Here is a 21,622-nt window from a genome sequence, read left to right on the forward strand (position 1 = left end):
TTTGATTTCTTATAATCCCTCTCTCTCTTTTTTTTTTTTGTATAAAAGGTTGTTGTATATCTTTGTTTTAAAGTTATAATTTATATTTTAAAATTGTTTTTCATACTTCAACAATTATCTCATTGGTTATTGTTCTTATATATTTTATTGTTCAAATATATAGAAAGTTAGTATGTTGAAGTCTAGAAAGTTCTATATAAGAAAATTAAGTTTTAAACGGAATTGTTTGTGACTTCTTCAATCTCTCTTATCAATTTATTTAGTCAGAATATTATTCACACAATATAATTTTTATATACGATGCAATTCACATATGAAATAGTGATAATTGAACAAAATTACAATGAACAAAATAAAGCTTAACTTAGTAACCCAAATGACTATTGATTTTATCTTGCATATTTTAAATATTGTTATTTTTTCAGTTGCTTTATTACAAGTTTTTTTTTTTCATTACTTGCTTATTATGGAGTTGAAAATATTTATTGATAAATATTATTGGTAATATTTTATAAATTATATAATGTGTTCTCTTCAAGATTTGGTTGTGTCAACTAGTGTTACTTTGACAAATACCACTTCGACAGTGAGGATTCCACCATCACCTTTTCAACATGGTGAGAAACTTGAAAAGTTCAATGGATTGAGCTTTAAGATGTGGCGGTAAAAGATTTTTTTTTATCTGACCACCTTGAACTTGTAAAAATTCTTAACTAAGAAACCACTAAAATCATCATAAAATGAATTTGACCCTACTACTATGGTGGTTGTAGATGCAAGGAATCATACTAATTTCATGTGCAAGAACTACATCTTGAATGAGTTAGATAATATGATTTATGATGTGTATAGTTCAATTAAGAGTATAAAAGTATTATAGGAAGCTTTAGACAAAAAGTACAAAGCTGAAGATGCTAGCATGAAGAAACTTATAGTGGATAGATTTTAGATTTCAAGATGGTTGATTCAATAACCAAAATGAGCCAAATTTAAGAGTTTCAGCTCATCTTGTATGATATAAATATTGGAGGTATATCTTTAAGTGAGTCATTACAAGAGGCTGCAATAATTAAAAAATTATCACCATCTTTAAATGACTTCAACAACTATCTTAAGCATAAGCTCAAGAAGATGGGAATTGAAGACCTCATTTTGAGGTTTAGGATACAATAGGAAAATAAGTTATCCAAATAAAAAGCCAACTCTTTGGTGCCCTAAAATCAAATGTTGTGGAACAAGAGGTAAAATGTCACAAAAAAAATAAAAATGCTTGATGTGAAAAGGGAAGGAATTGCTAAGAAGTTCAATGGAAAATGTTTTATTTGCAACAAGACTAAGCATCTAGTTAAAGATTGCAGAAATATAGGTTAGCGTAGAGACCCTAAAAAAATTGCTTAAACCAATATCATCGGGGTTGATCACTTCATTAATGAAATTTCAGAAACAAACATGTCTTATGTTGTTTCTGAAGCCAACTTGATTAGTAATCCTAAGAATAATGGGTTGATACTAATGTTATAAGACATGTATGCGTTGATAAGAGGATGTTTTCCTCTTACAAAAAAGTGGATGAAAAAATCTATACATGGAGAACTTATAAATCCACATGGTACTAAGTGTTGAAAATGTCATACTAAAAATGACCTCCTCACCCTTAATATGAATTGTATGTTACTATTATTAGAAAAAAACTTAGTGTCTAACTCATTGTTGAGAAAAAATATTTTAAGATTGTTTTTTAGAGTGATAAATGTATATTCACTAAGAATGATATATTTGCAGGAAAAAGATATCTCTGTGATGACTTATTTAAAATGAATGTAATGATTGTTGTAACCATTGATGAAAATAACAATAATAATAAGATTGTTTATTCTTCTTATTTGTTTCAATTTTGTGATGTGTGGCATGACAAGTTATGTCATGTGAATTGTAATTCTATGAAAATGTTAACAAACCATGAATTATTACAAAGAATGATTTTTGAGAAAAATCATAAGTGTAAAATTTGTGTAGAATCAAAATTCACAAAACATTCTTTTCAAACAATTGAAAAAATTAGTGGACCTCTAGACTTAATTCACTCATATATTGGTAATTTAAAGTTTGTGCAAATGAGAGGTGAAAAAAAGTATCATATTACTTTTATAGATAATTGCATAAGGTATTGTTATACTTATTTGTTTATGAGCAAAGATAAAACTCTTAAAATGTTTAAACACTATAAGAACAAAGTTGAAAATAAACTTAATAAGAAGATAAAAATAATATAAAGTGATAAAGGTGGAGAATACGAAGCATTATTTAGTGAATTATATTTTTAAAATGATATTATCCACCAAACTAATGACGTTACAGAACATAAAAACTAAACATTAAAATAAACGATGAATATCATGTTGATAAGTTTTGGTGAACCTCAAAATCGAGGGGGATTTTTAATTGTCAATTATATACATAACAATGCACCCAAAAAAAGAAGAAGTTAAAATAGACACTATATGAATTGTGAAAAGGTAGAAGACCTTCCTACAAATATCTCAAAGCATAATTATGAATTGTATTTTTATTGGACATGTATATAATAGTAGTGCATATCAATTTCTTCTAAACAAGTTAAGCATTAAGGATATTTATCCTAATACTATTATAAAATCAAAGAATACTACATTCTTTAAAAATATGTTTCCATTGAAAGAAATAAGAGAAAATCATTCACTTAAAAAAACAATTGAGGTTAGCCCAAGTGATCATTATCAATCAGAAGATGATGAAGTTGAGCTTAAAATGAGTAAAAAGGCAAAAATAACAAAGATATTTGGTCTTATTTTTTCAACATACTTGTTAGTAAATGAACCTTGAACCTATTTTAAGATAATGTCTTGTTTAGAAACTTCCAATTAAAAGAAAACAATTAATAATGAAATTAAACCTATTATGAATAACCATACATGAGAACTAGTGAATCTTCTTTTTGAAAGTAAATAATTAGGCCATAAGTGGATCTTCAAAAGAAAGATAAAAGTTGATGGCACTATTGGTATATATAAAGATAGACTTGTTGTTAAGGGTTTAAATAACAAAAAGTTGTGAAATATTTTGACACATATTCACTTGTTTCAAGAATAACTTTTATATAAATGGTTTTATTAAATGGTGACCTTGATAATCAGGTTTACATGGAATAACCCGAGAGGTTTGTTGTCAATGAACAATAAAAAAAAAGTTTGTTAGCATATTAAATCATTATATGGCTTGGAATAAGCATATAAATAATGACATAAAAAATTGATTGTCAAATAAGTTCAAAATCAATGAAGTTGATAAATGTGTTTATGTAAAAAACATAAATAAATGTTATGTCGTTATATGTCTCTATATGGATGATATGTTAATTTTGAACAACAATGATCACATGATTAAATTTACTAAAAAAATATTAACTAACAAGTTTAACATAAAAAAAACTTGGGTATTGCAGATGTCATATTAGAAATATAAATTTCTTGGACGTCTGATAGATTAACATTGTCCTAATCTCATTATGCTTAGAAAATTCTCGATAAATTTTCTAAAGGTGACTATAACACTATTAAAACACAATTTGATATAAGTGTATGTCTGTTTGAGAATAAAGGTAATGAAATAAACTAATTGGAATAATCTTTAATAATTAGAAGCCTAATGTATGTTATGAATTGTATAATGCTTGATATTGCTTACTCAATTAGTAAATGGAGTAGATTTAAAAGTAATTTAAGCATAGATCATTGAAAGGTAATAAAACGAGTACTCAAATATTAAAACACATCGTTGATTATGGGCTATACTATATTGGTTGCCCGGTGGTGATAGAAATATATAGTGATGCTAATTGAATATCTGTTACTATGAATTCAAATTCACAAGTGAATATGTCTTCACACTTGGTAGAAAAGCTATATCATAAAAATCTTTCAAATAAACATATATTACTAGATCCACGATGTAATCAAATTTTATTACTCTTGATAAAGCTAGAGAGAAAATTGAATGGATTTGGAATTTCTTAAAGGATATTTCATGTTGGCCAAAATCAGTTCCATCTATGTATGTCCATTGTGATAATCAATTTGTATTTGAAAAGGAACAAGATAATATGTATAATGGTAAGTCTAAATATATACATCATAGATAGACATAATATCATTAAACACTTGCTCTTGAATGAAATTATTTTTTTGAATATATTAAGTCAAAGGAAAATATTGTGGATCTGCTAACCAAATGTTTATTGAAAGAGTTTGTGTATAATTCATTAAAGGGAACAAGCTTAAAACCTTTAAAAGATAAAAGAGTATATTGATGGTAATCATACTAGTTGATTAAAGATCCCAAGATCTAAGTTAAAAAAAAACTAAGTCATATAACATTTCTAGTAACACTAAAAAATATTATTTCTTGCTTATTCTTAAGAAGAAATAAATGCTAGTTGCAGCGTGATAAAAAACGAGCTGAGATTTTAATGATTTTCATATCTTGGTACACTAAGTAGAATATAATAGAATACTTTTAAAGAAAAATAATCTATATATGTGAGAAATGTAACTGTTTCTTTGAAAATTTAAAGCTTTCTTGAATCCAAAAGTCATTTAGGGCTAAAATAAACACAACAACAAGAACTAAAGAAAATATCTATGTAAAGAGCTATATGAATAGTATTGTATTGGTTTACATAAAAAGCCGAATAGTTCGATTGCAACCACTATTTAGTCGAGTACATTTAATAGTATTTCGTTAAGGAAGGTTCAAAGCCAAAAGCTACCTATCATGATGTGGTAATTTATGAAATCAATATCTCTCAACAAATTTTCAAGTTGTTTTCAAAATGGTGAGATAATTTATATTCATGCGGGGATTATTAAAAATTTACTTAATTAACATGATTTAAACAAATTACTTGTGAATAAAAAATAATCTCAAAAAACCCTTGGTTTTCCTACTCAAAGAACCATTGGTTTTCCTATATTTAATTCTTAATTTATGGTAGCTAATCAAATATTGATAATGATAAGAATTAATTCTTAGTGTTTTCATTCTCTTTTATGCTTTGTTTCTTGCTCTCAAATCTAGAGTTTAGGTTTATACTTTGTTGAGATATATTTAAGTTCTTTTATTTTGATTCAAATACCTTGTTTATATGTACATCTAAACTAAGGTAGCGGTGTTGAAATCTTGAGAGGCATATTACAAATATTCTAATTGCATAAGTGAGGAGTAATGAAGTTTTTAGAACAAACGATCCATTATTAACAACAACAAAAGTTTTATTCCTTTAAAGTGCTTCAACAAGTAAGTTTTCTTCTTTGTTTTAATTCAAGCATTGTTATTTTTATTATTAGTATGCATGTTAGAACTTTGATCTTATATATATTGCAATGTTGAATATATTCTTAGTATGCATGCTAGTATTCTTTTTATTATATTTAATTCGAAAGCATGTTTGTCTTTAATTTTATTGTGCATGTTTATAGATTTAAAATTGTATACACTCTAGATTTCTTTTGAATAATATTTTATATTTTGTATATTATTGTTATGATAAACTAAACATCATAGCTCATAGTCTAATATAATACAACATAGTTTAACAACAAATGATTCCTAACATTTTATCTTTTCAATGTAATTCAGGGCCTATTATTAGTCTCATAGTAACTAATAAGAAACAATAATAAATTAATGTTTGAAGTGAAGCTTATTATGGTTATGGTTATGGAGTACATGAAGCTTCAGTAATAGATGGATTCAAGATAACTTGTTTAGGGAGTTTGATGAAAAATATAAGATGATTGATCATCTCTCCTTGAAAGAACATAAAAAGAAGCATCCTAGGCTTTTTAATGAGGATAAGCTGCCTTTCTGGTATCCTAAATGGTGACACCACTTTATGAATGGTGTCACTCAACCTCATCAAGATGTCGACATATGCAATTGATTAGTACAATAACAAAGATTGGTCTTTCTATTATTGTGTTATATATGTTATCGTTGTATTTTGAATATCTAGGTAAACTAGAAGTCCAAAAATATTTTTCGATTCCCAATTTAAATGAAGGTATTTTTATATATAGTTTTGGTAAAAATTATTTTCTATGTTTGTAATTCTAAACAACAAGCTTAAAGGTATATATGTGAGCTGCTCTACATGAGATTTTTTTTTTCCCTTCTTGATTCATATGTAACATTTTTGCTACATTGTGTAAAAGACATCTCTTGAGTTTGTGAGGGTGGAAAGGAGGAATTTCTAGTATATATGTTTATTCATTGAAGAAGAAATTTAGATATGTCAAACAAGTTTATTAATGAAAATTGAATTAGGCTAAAATCTTATGAAAGCATTTTACAAGCTTGATTTGGCTTGTTGGTATACACCATGGTTTTTAATATCTAAATTAGGTTTTGTTTTGAAATTTTCTTTATTATCTTTGTTATTTTCATTTTTTTCTTATTAATTTTGAATCCATTTCCTTTCTAGCTGAGGTAGGTTTAATTTAATTTTTAAACAATTTTATATGCTATTAGTATTAAAATTATTGACATTTATAATTTACTTTTCTCTACTATTTAACTATAAATTTAGAGTTTATAAAATCTTGATTTCTTTCTTTTCATTATAAGTTTCATTAAACCAAAACACAATTCTCTAAAGAAGTGTTCCAGTCACTTATTAGAGTCTATTTGAGAGTGTAGTTGTAGTTATTTTTCAGAGTACTTTTCATACCGAAATGCATTAAAATGATATTTTTTAATTTTTTAAAAATTATTTTTAAGATTAGTGCATTATCACTATTATATATATCTTTTAACAAAAATATATGTTTTTGAAATTTTTTAAAAATATGAGTTGACCATATTTTTAAATAGGTTATTAGACATGGCCCAAGCAGCTGGAAATGTTCAAGCTGCTTGTGCCAAGAGCTACCAATTTAGCCTAAATCGTAAGCATCCTGAAGATGGATTGTCCAATTGAATTAAAAACTTCAGAAATATAAGAATAATTCATCTCTATTCATCTCTATTCAATCCAATCTTTCCTTTGGAATTCATTCTGCATTTTTCAAGAGTAAATAAGAATAGTAAATATTTTATTTATTTATTTATTTATATCAAATCCATTTTTTTAATATTTTAGAACTGAAAGTAACTCTCTGTTTTTCTTTATAATGTTTTTTTTGCTTTTTTTAAAATTTTAACGTGTCAGGTTTTTTAGTCAATTATTTCTGAATAAATCTCAAATACCAATCTCTCTTTTTATATTAAAAAAAATAAAATATTTCGGTTGCTATCTAAATTGGCACAGCATAACACCCCCTAAAAATTAGCAGAAAAAATAGAGAAGAAGAGATGATCAAGGTCGTGGGAAGCACACACAAACATAAAGGAGGACCTTCTTTCATTGTTTTTTATTTATTATTATTTTCTTTTAATTGTTTAATCCAGTCAACGGTCAAACATTCCAAATAGATGGATAAAATACACCCAAGATTTTCTCTCATGTTTCCTGCAGAACATTTGTGTCCCTTCATTTCCTTCCAGCTCTCCCCAGCCTCTCACAGCGAAGACCAATTCAATAATTCAATCCCCACCAAAAAAGAAAGAACCAAAAAATACGTTGAAAATACAAACTCACTAAAATTAATGAACGTCCCTCTCTTTCACCTTCTTTCTTCTTGAAACCCCCTCCCCACCTTGATCTTTCATTTGCTTGTTTTTTTGTACCAGAACAATGGAAAGAGACTTGTCTGAAAAAAATCCGCCTGAGAAACAGCTTTCTAATAATTCAGACAGTTCTGACAACGAAGAAAATGCCACCAACATTACTACCAACCTCAATGCCAATCACCATGATCACCCCGAGACTGAAACCTGTGATCAGTTGGTGTCCCAGTCACCTAAAGCAGGGGTGAAAGTGGAAGAATCAGACAATACACGTCATGAGATCGAGGAAGTTCATCACGAGGAGAAAGAAAATGAAGAAAAGATTGGAGACACCCCTCCTCCTGAAATTCATTACACCCTTGAAACTGTGTCTCAAGATATTGATCAGTTTATTACAACATTGTCAGCCACCCCGAAAGATGCAAAAGAAACAATTGTAGAAGAAGAAAAAGATGAGAAGGCGCCTATGGAGATTCCTGTGTTTGTTGAGAAATTTTTGGATCTTGTTGAAGAAAAGGTGGCAAAACATGAGCTGAATGAAGGGAAAGGGAAATGGGGTCAAAATCCTGAGGAGGATTCGTCGTTTCTTGAAGCTGTGAATCGGATTTCCAAGCTAACATCTTCCCTTGATGGATTGAGATCCGATCCAAATCACGCAGCATTGATCAGCCGCATTGGAGGGATTCAACAGCGAGCAATGGCATGCTTGGAGGATGAATTCAGGTTCACTCTTGAAGATATTAAACACAATGATCAAGATCCTAATACTGATGCAAAAGGGAAGCAACATGAAGCTGACCGCTGCGTACTGCCAGAATCTGAATCAGCAGAAACTGACAACTTCTTAGGATATTCTGATGACGCTGTTTCAAAATTGAATAGAATTGCCAAGGAGATGATTGGAGGTGGGTTTGAATCTGAATGTTGCCACGTGTTCATGATGATTAGGGGACATGCATTTGATGAATGCTTCGCCGAGATAGGATTTGAGAAGATCAGCATTGATGAGGTGCAGAAGATGCAATGGGAAGCTTTGGAGAGAGAGATCCCTTTATGGATCAAGGCCGTCAAGGAATATGCAAGCATTTACTTTGTCAAAGAGCTAAAGCTCGCCGAGGCTGTTTTCTCCAATTATTCCTCAATCTCCTCTAGCCTTTTCAGCAATCTTACGCGCAGTGTGTTGATCCAGCTCCTAAATTTTGCTGAAGCTGTTGCAATGACAAAGCGCTCTGCGGAGAAGTTATTTAAGTTTCTTGACATGTATGAAACTCTGCGCGACAGTCTTCCGGCAATGGGGGCTTTGTTTTCAGAGGAATATGAAAATGAGCTTAAAACAGAGTCAACAACAGCCCGGTGTCGGATTGGAGAGGCTGCAATCTGTATGTTTTGTGATTTGGAGAATTCAATCAAGTCTGACACAGGAAAGACTCCAGTGCCTGGCGGTGCGGTTCACCCGTTGACTCGCTACACGATGAATTATCTGAAGTATGCAGGTGAATACATAGCAACTCTTGAGCAAGTCTTTCGAGAACATTCAAAGATCGAACGTGCTGATTCAACAAGCAGGCCACGCTACGAAAGTGAGTCACAAAACTTTAACAATGACAACGATGAAGAAAATCAGTCTCCATTTTCAAATCAACTGGTGAGAGTAATGGACTTATTAGACTCCAATTTGGAGGCCAAGTCGAAGCTTTACAAGGATATTGCATTGAGCTGCATTTTCATGATGAATAACGGGCGCTACATTGTGCAAAAGATCAAAGGCTCCACAGAGATCCGTCAAATGATGGGAGATCCATGGTGTCGCAGGAAATCCTCGGAACTCAGGAACTACCATAAGAATTATCAAAGAGAGACGTGGAGCAAGCTCCTGGGTTGTTTAGGCCATGAGGGACTGCAAGTGAACGGAAAAGTAATTAAGCCAGTGTTGAAAGAGAGGTTCAAGAGCTTCAACGTGTTATTTGACGAGATCCACAAGGCGCAGAGCTCATGGGTGGTGAGTGATGAACAGCTTCAATCGGAGCTTAGAGTTTCAATAACGGCGGTGGTGATACCAGCTTACCGGTCCTTCATGGGGAGGTTTTCGCAGTACTTAACCCCTGGAAGGCAAACAGAAAAGTACATAAAGTATCAGGCTGAAGACTTGGAGACTTATATTGATGAACTTTTTGATGGAAATTCTGCCTCCGGAGCCCGAAAGAGACCATAATATTCATGATCTAGCTCCTTTCATGAACAAATTGAGCATTCAAAGGGTAACTTAAGGATGCAATTTGGAGGAGTTGATGCCTACATTTTGTTATTTTTCAAAGGATTTGCAATCAGTTTTAGCCACCTTGATAATGTAAGGGTGCAAAATGTTGTAAGGAGGCCTCTTGTTTTTCTGCTGGAAATGCATGGATAAAGCTAGCAATTATTCATGGAACTCCATCGGTTAAAGCACTGATGACTTCAATTTCAATTGGTTCACCCATGTAATTTGTTTTTTTCTTGAATTTTTGTATTATGAACAGCATGATTCTGAATCATTTTTAACGCCGTGATTCTGCTCGGCTAATTAATTTTTACAATCCTATTTTTTTTTCAATTTATTTTCTTTTGGTCATATTTCCAATCTTCCTTTATTTTCCTTTGAGTTTATTTGGGACTTGGGAGGCTGATAATGCAAATGTTGAATTTTTACTCTTTATTATTTTTCATGAATATTAAAATTTCAAGTGTCTACCTAATTAAACAAGAGGCACAACAAACTGAATTTGTATATATGAAATTGGTTTTTTTTTTTTTTAAAATAATCTATGTAAAATATTTGTTAATTTCCTAGTGTTTAGTTCCTGTTTCGAAATAAAAAAATAAAAAAAAAAAGTAAAAACAGATGAAATATGTCTACTTGTAGTTTTTATCTTGAAAATCTAGAAAAATTCATTTCAAAATTATTTTAAATATATTTATTTTATGTTTTTATTTTTATCTTTTTAGCATGCAAAAAAATATTTTATTTTCATTATATTTACTGATTTTATTTAGAGAGTGATGAAACTCTATCTAAAATATGTTTTATTTATTTTAAATGTTACGAGCTTTTTAGCTGATGCATATTTTGCAAGAGAGATAAAAAAACTCGCTTAGATTTTAATGAGGTGTCATGTGTTAGTGGATATTATTATATACATGAGTATTTTAGTTTTTATTTTATATAAAATTTTAAATTTAGTATAAACTGATATATAAAACATAATTTTTCAAATGTAAAATATAAAGTGTAATAAAAAACCTTAAAATGTTTAACCTGATTTTTCCCTCTTTTTTTTTTTCAATAATACAAGCCAACATAATTAACTTACGTTGGGGAAACGGTAAATTCAAACAGAGAGCTTGTTCATTTTAGATTTTTTATTTTTTAAGAAATATTTATTTTAAGTAAAACAACCATTATCATAAATTAGTTTTGAAAATTATTTCTTTGAATTTAAAAACTTTTAACAATAGAACCTGGCAGTTTTTGCATTTTCAAAATAAATACAAAAAACAAAAATGATTTGGAATAAAATAAATTAACCATTTTATGTTTTTTTAAAATGAAAAAAATATTATTTTAATATATTTCAGCATAAAAATCACTTTTAAAAAATATATAAATAAATTACACTTATGTTGAAAAATAATGTTATAGATAAGCTTAAAAAGAACAAACATAGGAGGAGTAGAGTAATTTTATAATGTTTAGAAAGTAATTAATGATATTTTATTAATTATATTTTTGTATTTATTTTAAAATAATAAAAACATTGATGAATCATGTATTTTATGTTTTTTTATTTATCTTTTTTTTAAATACTTCTAAAAAATAAATAATAATACTTTATTATGTATTTTATATTTATTTTATATATATATCGGTTTTCTTTAATAATTTTAAAAAATAACTAATAAAATGTTATATAAACAACGTTAAATTTCATAGAGGAGCATGCCTCAAATAAATGACGTGGCGGCGAAGATTTGCTTCTACCATGAGTTGGAATCTTCAAGAGTGCGTGCGTGCGGTACTCGTGGATGAATAAAACTAAGATGATGTTTTGGTAGGTATTTTTTTTTTTTAATTAAAATAAAATGTTTTAATTTTGAAGTATTTTGACGTGTTATTTTGAGATTTTAATGTTTTATATATATATATATATATTTAATAAATATAATTTAAATTTAAAATAAATTAATTATAAATTATATAATATAAACATAATATCAAATAATATAACTTTAAAATTTAAAATATTTTTAAATAGTCAAGGTTAAATAGATCTTTAACTTAAAGTAATTTAACTTAAATAAAATATTAAAATATTATAAAAGTAAAATATTTTAACATAAATTTTTTAAATATAAAGCTAAGCCAATATTATCAAGACTAATGAAATCTAAAATATCCATTGTTTTAAATTTTTATAAAGTATAAACATGAAAAAAATAACATGAATATAAATCATATATATTAGTGATAAATCTAATTTTAAAAAATTAATATCATTGTTAATGAAAATAGTAATAATAATTTTTAATATTATTTTTAATATCATTATTATTGAAAAAATATAATGAAGAAGAATTTTCTATACTTGGATGGTTTAATTAATTAAATTGAACCGAGTTCAATTTGATTTAATGACTTTTTAAGACTGAAACGGAATATGTAAAATAAAACTAGAATATTTTGATCAAAATTTAGCCAAAAAATCTGGAATGAACTGATTTATGACATTTTAAATTAAATTGAAAATTATTTTATTTTTTAAATTGATATAAAATGTTTGAGTCATTCCAAACAAAAGGAAATGAAATTAACAACCTTGAATGAAACTGTATAATGGCACTTTCGTAAATTAGTACCAATTCAGTTCAATCACCCGAATTAAGCAATCATCAGAGAAACAAAGAAAAAAAAAAAACACCGCACCGCACCGCACCACAATTTAGCGTGATTGCTGCAGAAAGCTAAATGCTCACAGGTAACTGCCCCTCTCACTTTCGAAACACAAGAGAGGAGTGGTGAGGGGGTCTTAAAATCCAATTCGCGCAGTTACATTAATAACTATCTCTGAGCTGAAGAAATTTTGAAGCGCTGATTCGTTCTAACCGCATTATTATTACCCTATATTACCAGGTTTCTCTTTCTTTCTCTCTTGTGTTTCTTTCCATTTTCTTTTTCTATTTTTTCATTATTTGCTTGAGCTTTTAGGTTTTGAATTAATTAATTAATTAATTTCGGTTTTTTAACCACTTGCTAATTTATTTAGTTTTAATTATAAATATTATCCTGCTCTCTCGAGTTTTTCTTTTTGTTTTTTTTTTTTCGCAAATTGAATTTAGTGGAAAATTTGAAGTTTTGTTTTCGGCAATTGAAGAGAAGGCTGTAGGGTTTTGAGTGGAGAATTAGTTATTATTAACTGAAAGTAATATCTCGTTAATGTAATCAACATTATTATTAAGAAATTGAATATAATATTTTAGGAAAAAACAGAAATTCAGATAGAAGCTTATGACTGTATATACTGAATACTAAGATGCAGGAACTTGGTGTTTGTTACTTTCTTAAGTTTCCTTTGATTTTCTCTGTTGCAAATAGCTTGTTTATTTGTTACCCAACATTAATTTTTTTTTTTAGAGTTTTGGTTATAATCTGTTATAGGTTGCGTTGCCAAGGACAAGTAATTAATTTCTCTAAAATCGAATTTTCTTCTGTTATCATATTAGTATTTGTGGGCTTTGAGTTTTTTGTTTTACTGGACCCGTTTAAAGTTTTGAGTAATTTATATGTAGAAAAGCTTCGTGTCTCAAGATGTATGAGCAATATGGAGTTCCTGTGGAAGGAGTTTTATAGTTTTAGTTGTAGTTAACTGATTTGCTTCGGTGTTTAATTATATGGTGCGTGGTGATATCTACGGGTTTTGTTTTAATTTTTTGCTGCAAAATATTGAATTGGGATTAACAGTATTTCTTCTCTTATTATGGTTTCTAAGCTCTTAAGGTCAAGGTCTGCTCTGCCATTTGCATCATTTGTTGGGACAATAAATGGGAAGTTCGTTTAATCCTCAGATTTTTGTGGAGAAGCTTGCCAAGCTCAACAGTACACAGGCAAGCATAGAGAGTATCCTCTTGATAGTGTTAGCAAATTAAACTTATGTCACCGATCATGTTTATTCATTTCTGTTAGAAAGTTTTGCTGGAACCTTTTAAATTTATAGATTTTTAGCTTCTGTTATTGAAGTCCAGTTGGTAATAATGTATGGGTTGTCACTCTTTTCTAGAACTATGCCTTGTTATTGAGTTGTATCAAGCAACAACTGAATTCTCTTGGTGAGGTTGTCTAAGGCAAAAGTTAATTCTGGAGATGTTTGTCCTGCTATGACCTATATTATATTGCTGGTTGTTGCATATTTTTTTATTGGTTCAAGTGAAAAATTCAAATGTTACTTGTTTTAATATTCTTTTACCATATATTTTATCGGTATGTATTTAGCTGTTTGTCTTTCATAATCTTATGTAACCTGCAATCTCCAACATGCTGTGTGACTTCTTCATTGTTATCCTTGATTTGCTAAGCTCTATCACATTGGTGTATCTTCCATATGAATAAAGCAAAACAGGTTGTTGAAACATGGGCCAGACAATTTCATTCTTCTCCACGTGACCGGAGATTGGCCTTTCTATATCTGGCAAATGATATATTGCAGAATAGTCGTCGAAAAGGTTCAGAGTTTGTGGGGGAATTCTGGAAGGTTCTTCCAGACGCTCTTCGTGACATGATTGAAAATGGGGATGAGTTTGGAAGAAATAATGCTCAACGATTGGTACTGGATGCTCACTTGTCTTATATTTTCTGTCTTCAATAACCTTAATTATTTGTAGTGTTTTTTCTTTTTCCTTTTGTCATGTTCACATGAACCAATCTTAGATTAAGCTCATACCACTTATTATTTGCTGGAAATTGCACTGCATATATTCTATTTTACATGGACTTGTTATTAGGATTTAAACCAATTCTACTGGTAATTATTATTGTTGTTATTGTTATTATTATTATTATTATTATTATTATTATGTTTGTGTGTGTGTCACACAGTGGAAACATATAGCAAGAGCATTATGGTGCAATTTTTAAACAAACTAGCCTGGATTAAGTTTTAGAAGCAGAACATCGTTCCAACTAAGAAATAGTGGCAGATTGAATGTAGTGCTGGAATTGGATGGATGTCAATTCTTGTATATTTTTGCCTGTCCATGTATTACCTGGAATGATATATTTGGAGATGGCTTATCCTCATTCTGCTGATATCCTGTGGGAATATACTGATCGAAGAATATTTGAGGAATGGATTCACTTAATTGGTTGAATCATATTTTGCCTTTTAAATTCCTATCTTATTAACATCTCAAGTATAGTCAGTCCTTTGACATGGAATTTATCCACATGGGGAGTTGTATGTAGTATGAAGATGAAAAATCATAAAATTGCTTCATACCAAAACAACATGGGTTTCATCTTGTCAGAAAGAACTCGAAAACCATCAAGAACCAACATTGACAAACCTAGAGATCTTCATTAAACATGAATCTCATGCAATTTCAGTTCTCAACATGATTCAAATGTAGATACATCAATATCTACATTGAGCTAAGCTAGTTCGAATCCATAGGACTAAATGAGGTGGGGCACTATCAACAGTCTGGTTTTGATGGTTTGGATATTTCATTTTGGTTCAACCATGCTTGCCATGTTTGATGAGATTTGCTTTTGATTGCATGGTCTTATGTATTTGCTCTTTTGTTCTTGAGTGCTGAGGTGCTCTTTAATTTTTAGACTTAGGATGCTTATTTTGCCTCTAAAATTGCTGGGAGAATAACATTCCCTGAATTATATGTTAAGTTTTTTTCAGAATAACATTGCATGCAGAAATTTACATATGTTCTTGAATTTTTTAGCATCAACATCTGCCTATATTGCCAAATTTAAATACTTCTTATTACTGCATTTCTGTTGTCTTTACACGCAGATTGGCATATGGGAAGAAAGAAAAGTTTTTGGTTCCCGAGGGCAAATTCTGAAGGAAGAGCTTGTGGGAAAGCAAGTGGAGAACACTAATAGAAATGGGAAGCATATAGGAACCAAAATGGTAACTTGAATTTTCTATGCTGATTGCATTCATCATTGGTGATTATGCTATATTGCTATTGTGTTCCTTCCGATAATTTCAATTGTTTTTCTTCTTCAAACAGAAGCAGCCTACTGGAAGTACAATAGACAAGATAGTTGCTAGTTATCATGTTGTTTATGGTGGCCAGATGGATGAAGATGCTGTTTTTAGCAATTGCAGGAATGCTATCAGTTCCCTTGAGAAAGTTGATAAGGAGATCGGTGGCGATTTTAATTCAGGTATTAGTTGCATTTGGCATCATCTTTCAGCCAGGGAATTTAGTCTTTACATGTTTCTACTTACAATAAATGTTAATCAGACAATCAACCTGTGTATTTTTCTATTACTTTCTGCAAACATATTTATTGCCTTTCTTCATCCCTCTGTGACTAGTCATGGTGTATCCACTCTTTTCTGTTGAACATTTTTGTTGGCATGCATTATTTATTTGGCATGATATTTATCTCGAAAGTTTAAGCTTGTTGCACATGCATTTTGATGTAATAAGAATAACCACAGGCAAGGAACAATTAAGTTGTGCATCTGTAGTATTTATCATGTTCTGCCTGAAAATTTGAAAACGTTCCTTTAATATTTACTTTGCTCCATCCCTTTAGCAAGATGTAGATGAGGTGTAATTATTCAAAATTATGATAAAAAATGCCCTTCTAGTTGTCCCAATTCTTAAATAGAGACTTGATTTCACTTCATCACAAATTGACTGCTTGGGCATATTACATTTCCAAGGTGTAGATTTTATCTTCTTGTTGGTGATATAGACTTGTTTGATAAAGATTCTTAAAATGTCTTTTTTAAAGTTTATCTAGTTGTCCATGAAGTCTTGCTATCATCCTTAACCATTCTTTCTGTTCAACAGGGCAATTCCATGGAGCTGCATTTGTGGAAGAGCTGCAGGGGCAGCATGCTATTTTGAGGGACAGCATTGAACAACTGACAGCCATTGAATCATCAAGGGCAAGTCTAGTGTCTTATTTGAGAGAAGCTCTACAGGAGCAGGTTGGTTGATTAAATTTTTCTTTAGTACCAAATACTATTTTCCATTATAATAAAAAAGAATCTGACAGCATATTAAACCGGGCATAATTTTGTGGCAGGAATCCAAGCTGGAACAAGTCCGTCATCAGCTTCAGGTGTGGTACTTATATGCCCTGCTTTGGTCTGTTATTTTTATTTCTTATTTTGAACAACTCTTGACGTGATGATAAATTATAACCAGAAAATAGGAAGTTCTATTTTCATGATGACTACAACCACAGTTTTTACTTTATGATATCTTAATAATAGGTAGAGATATATGCTTGATTGAAGATCATTCGTTCATTGCATTTGTAAAATGATTGTTGATTTGTTTTTCTACTTTTCTATAGGCTTACGTTATCAAATATTCTAGACAGTCCAAACATGCATGTTTACCAAATTCCTAACTCCACTTCAACTAGATTAACCTCCCAGCCTTTTAATCTAATCTTTTGAAGGCTGCAGGCATTACTTTAGATTTTGCCTCAGTTTCATGCATTCAAAAACTTTGATGCATTGGCAGTTCATAGCATATTATATTCTCTCTCCCCAACTTTGTAATCAGATCTTTTTAAGGCTGTCAGCCTTAAACTATAGATTTTGCATCAGTTTCATGCATTAAAATTTTATGAAATGGCTGCTGGTATCCTATTCTAGTCAATAAATAAAACTAAGCATTTTAAGTTTTTAATTAGTTAAATGATTTGACTTTTTCAATCAAAATTTGGTGAACCACTTTGTACAAAAAACTCAAATACCTCAATTCCAAAAACCGGATGATTTCTCTTACTTTCAAAGATTCATCTGTCAAAAGTTTTCTTTTGTTGCAACCATTTCTTTGTTATTGTACCCTCACTATGTATGGCTGTAGGTGCAAATTCCAACATTTACTTTGGACAATGTACTGAAGTTGATTCCTTCATAGGATGATAAACGATGCTTTGTCTTTGTTTTTCTAAGTTCTGTTGTATTGCCTTTGATAAAACTTTTGAATTTCAGCTTTTGATTCTGTTTGAAATGTGCAATTCTATGTGACTTTTGTACTGGTCAGATAAGTAACTACATTTAGGTTATGGATATCTAGTATGCAAGGTGCTTTTTTTTTTCCCCCCTCAATTGCTATGAAGTGTTTTTTTTTGCTCTTAAACTTGTGTGTGCATGTCGACCTTAGTATCGCATAGTAGTTCCAGTCTCCAGTAAGCATGGGTCTCCTCACTGTGTGTGTGTGTTATGTGTTCATTTGGTATGGGCATGTGTGCAAATACAAACCTTTTCTTTTGATTGAAGTTTCTAGGTTGACGCTTCGCTGCATGACAGGATAAAAGATGGCTTTTCGTCCCTTTTTAAGTGGCAATGATTTAAGTTCAGAGAATTTAAAACTTCAGTTTTAGAATTTAAAAAAATTGTGGAAAATAGGATATGCCAAGTGTATGCTGCTTCAAATAGCTTTCTGCTGGAGTATGTTTTCACTCATACCCACTCCAAGCATGTTTGTAATCTCCTTCCCATATGTATTGTTCTACAGGCTGCACATTCCCATTCAGAACATGCTAGTCGCATCACCCAACAGTTGTTGCATTCTAACAATGTTCCATTAGTGGCTGAGCAAAGTCCAAAGGAAGCTAACACCTCCATGGTACCTCCAAGCTTTGTAGCTGGAGACAGGGAACAATCAGCTCCATCTATGTACACCCAGCAGGTATCTTTTCCTGAAAACACCAGCCATGTTGAGGAAGATCCCCGGAAGTCTGCTGCTGCTGCTGTGGCAGAAAAATTAACTGCTTCAACATCGTCCGCCCAGATGCTTTCTTATGTCCTGTCTTCCCTTGCATCTGAAGGAGTCATTGGCAAGTCAAAAAAAGAATCTTCTAGTGATTACCCTGCTGAAAAACGGGCTAAGCTCGACAATGATCAGCCTTATATACCAACTCAGAACCCTTCACATCTTCAAATTCCCACTTTCCAGCATCCCGAGTCTTTCCAGCAGAATGTTGCAAGCAGTACCCAGCAGTCAACTCCAAACAACCCACCACCTCCCCCATCATCTCCTCCACCACTACCCCCACCATTGCCACCTATGCAACCATATTCCATGCCCCAGTTCATGCAGACTGCTGGGTCAATGAATGGTGTACCGTACAGCTATGCCATGTCGCAGCTACAACCACCTTCTTTGGCCGGGTATCCATCAGCTGGAGCTCCAATGACCGGCATGGCCCCCTTTACAATGCCTCCAGCTAATTCGTATCCAAGTTATCAGGGTTCAGATGGTAATTTGTACACCCAACCATCATCCATGCCAATGGCACCAATTTCCCGGCAATAGAATGCTTTGTCGTGGCTGCTGGCAACGTAGGTGGTTTTATCCAGAAAACATTAGAGATTTTCAAAACTAATGTAGCTTTTTGTCATCCCGATCCTTTCTGGGTTTTGTTCCTTTGGTTATACACCTAATTAGATCTGCACATAGTAAGTGCTTGTAACTTGCATGTTAATAGCTGCTGTTGGAAAAAAAATTGTTGGGTTGTTCCATTGAGAAATAGATTTGATTACTTTATCAGAGCCATTATCTAGTGGTGGTTGCTGCGGTAAGAATGAGTCAAGCCTTTGTCTGGCTGGAGTGTTTCTTTAATGCGTGGATAAGATGGTAGATTTGTGGCTTCATTTCCTGCTGCTTGGATTGGACGGCTGTGCCACGTTGTCCAAAATTCACTCGGGAATTTATAAATCTTACAGGATTCCAGTTTTGGGGTTAGTTCCTACTTATGTGAGCCATTGGCGTCTAATTTTCTTCTCTGAATTAGCAATTTCTGCAACATGGCTTAGTTTTTGAGTGTAACAAGGTGTTTTTCAGGATTAGTTGTTTGTCTCTTGGAACAATCGTTGAAGCACTTGATTTTGGTTGTTTTTCAAAAATAATTTCACGAGGATATTAGTAAAATCAATATAACAACCAATCGAAATGAAAATGTTAAGTTAAAATCTTGATGCTGTTGGAAGGCAAGGGACGGTGGTGATGAAACCAATCACGTGTACATGACGTGTCTCATGGACTTTTAACCGGCGTCTGTAGACGAAGGAGGAAAAAAGAAACACAGTTAGCATTTGGTTATAACAGTAAAGATGCAGATACTGCATATAGAAATATATTTGATGAATTGATAGAGATAAAAATATAAAAATAAATTTGTTTTTGAGATAATTTTAAAGTAAATTTTTTATTTTTAAAATTTAAGGTACAAAGAGTATATATTTTTAGTTAATATTTTTTTTCTTAAATATCATTGTAAAACACTCATGATTTCAAAATTGTCCAAATAAGACATGGAATAATAAAAATAATTATTATTATAATTTTAAAACCCAACTCAAGAGTCGATCCGAGACAAAGCCCGAGTCACGGGTCAGGTTAACTTGGGCTAGTCTAAGAATAAAAATGATTATTATAATAATTTTAAAACTTGATTTGGCGGTTGACTCGGGTAAAGCTCAGGTCTCGAGTGGTATTGAGTGTTGACTCAAGTCAATGTAATGACAAAAATAATTATTATTATAGTTTTAAAACCTGACTCAGGGATTAATCCAAGCTAAGACCTGGGTCACATGTCAAGAATGTCAACTCATATTTACTTAGGTCAACATAAAATAAAAGTGGTTATCATCATAATTTTAAAATTTGATTCGACGGTTAACTTGAAGCAAGCCCTAGTTTAGGAAGGTCAACCCAAGTTGACTTGGGTTGATGTAAAGATAAAAGTTGTTATTATCATAGTTTTGAAACTAGACTTGGAGTTGACCAGGGCAAGACCCAGGTAGGTCACGGGTCCGGAGGGTCAGCACGGGTTGACCCGAGTCAATATATGGATAAAAGTTCTTATTATTATAGTTTTAAAACTCGATTAGGAAGTTCGACTAGAGGCAAGGTTTAGATAATGGGTCGAGAGGGTCAACCCGGCTTATCTAATTTATTTTTTTAATAATCAAAGTTGTTTTCACCATTTTTTTTTTTAAAAAAAGTCAACAAGTTTTTTTATTGAGTTAAGTTAAGTCAATCATTTCTCTATTTTTTTCTTAAACTCGAACCAGTTCGGGCCTTATATCAACCCGTCAAGTTAGTCCTAGTTTTACAACTAAGATTATTATCATATTATTAATTTCAACACTCAATATAAACAAAAATTAAAAAAAATCTAATTATTTTTTTAATTTGTAAGTTTGACAACAATACATATTAAAAATAAAATAGACTTTTTCACTATAACAAAAGCTAAATCATGTGAGGAAAGCAATGTACTTTTTCTCATAAAACATCATGGATGACTATAGTGTTTCCCCACATGTTTTTGTTTTTACACATGGTTTTATTTTATTTTCTTTTTGTTTGTTATGATTTTTTTCAAAATTATTTTTGTCGATTTTATTTTTTAATATTGAGTCAGTTGATAATTTAGCTTTATCATTTTTCTCTTTTTATTTTTTCTTTTTATGATGTTAGTATAATTTGTGGGTTTGTTGAGATAACTCAGGTTGCCCAAGTTTATGAATTTGGTGGTTTTTTTTTAATTAAACTTGAATTTTTTATAGTTTATTTTTTCTCATATTGTTGAAAACATAGTTTTAGAAAAAAAAAAAAACCATGTTATTAAACTTTATGAAGTAACAAAAATTTAAGGATATGGGGGGCATGA

The 21,622-nt window shown here is 30.8% G+C and overlaps 2 protein-coding genes across 2 annotated transcripts; both read left to right on the forward strand.

Annotated features, from left to right (window-relative positions):
* Nucleotides 1–7,768: 7,768 nt before the first annotated feature.
* Nucleotides 7,769–9,913, forward strand: LOC118055386 (exocyst complex component EXO70C2). Its single transcript, XM_035067283.1, has one exon. The coding sequence runs from the start codon at nt 7,769–7,771 to the stop codon at nt 9,911–9,913; it is 2,145 nt and encodes a 714-aa protein (XP_034923174.1).
* A 2,741-nt stretch (nt 9,914–12,654) lies between these two features.
* On the forward strand, nt 12,655–19,496 carry LOC118055296 (uncharacterized). Its single transcript, XM_035067154.2, has 8 exons — nt 12,655–12,865; nt 13,722–13,849; nt 14,305–14,552; nt 15,756–15,875; nt 15,979–16,135; nt 16,774–16,913; nt 17,012–17,047; nt 18,460–19,496. The coding sequence occupies exons 2-8, from the start codon at nt 13,774–13,776 to the stop codon at nt 19,258–19,260; spliced, it is 1,578 nt and encodes a 525-aa protein (XP_034923045.1). The 5' UTR covers nt 12,655–12,865; nt 13,722–13,773; the 3' UTR covers nt 19,261–19,496.
* The last annotated feature ends 2,126 nt before the right edge of the window (nt 19,497–21,622 follow it).

This window comes from Populus alba, chromosome 1 (genome assembly GCF_005239225.2).
Source record: "Populus alba chromosome 1, ASM523922v2, whole genome shotgun sequence".
Lineage (NCBI taxonomy): Eukaryota > Viridiplantae > Streptophyta > Magnoliopsida > Malpighiales > Salicaceae > Populus > Populus alba.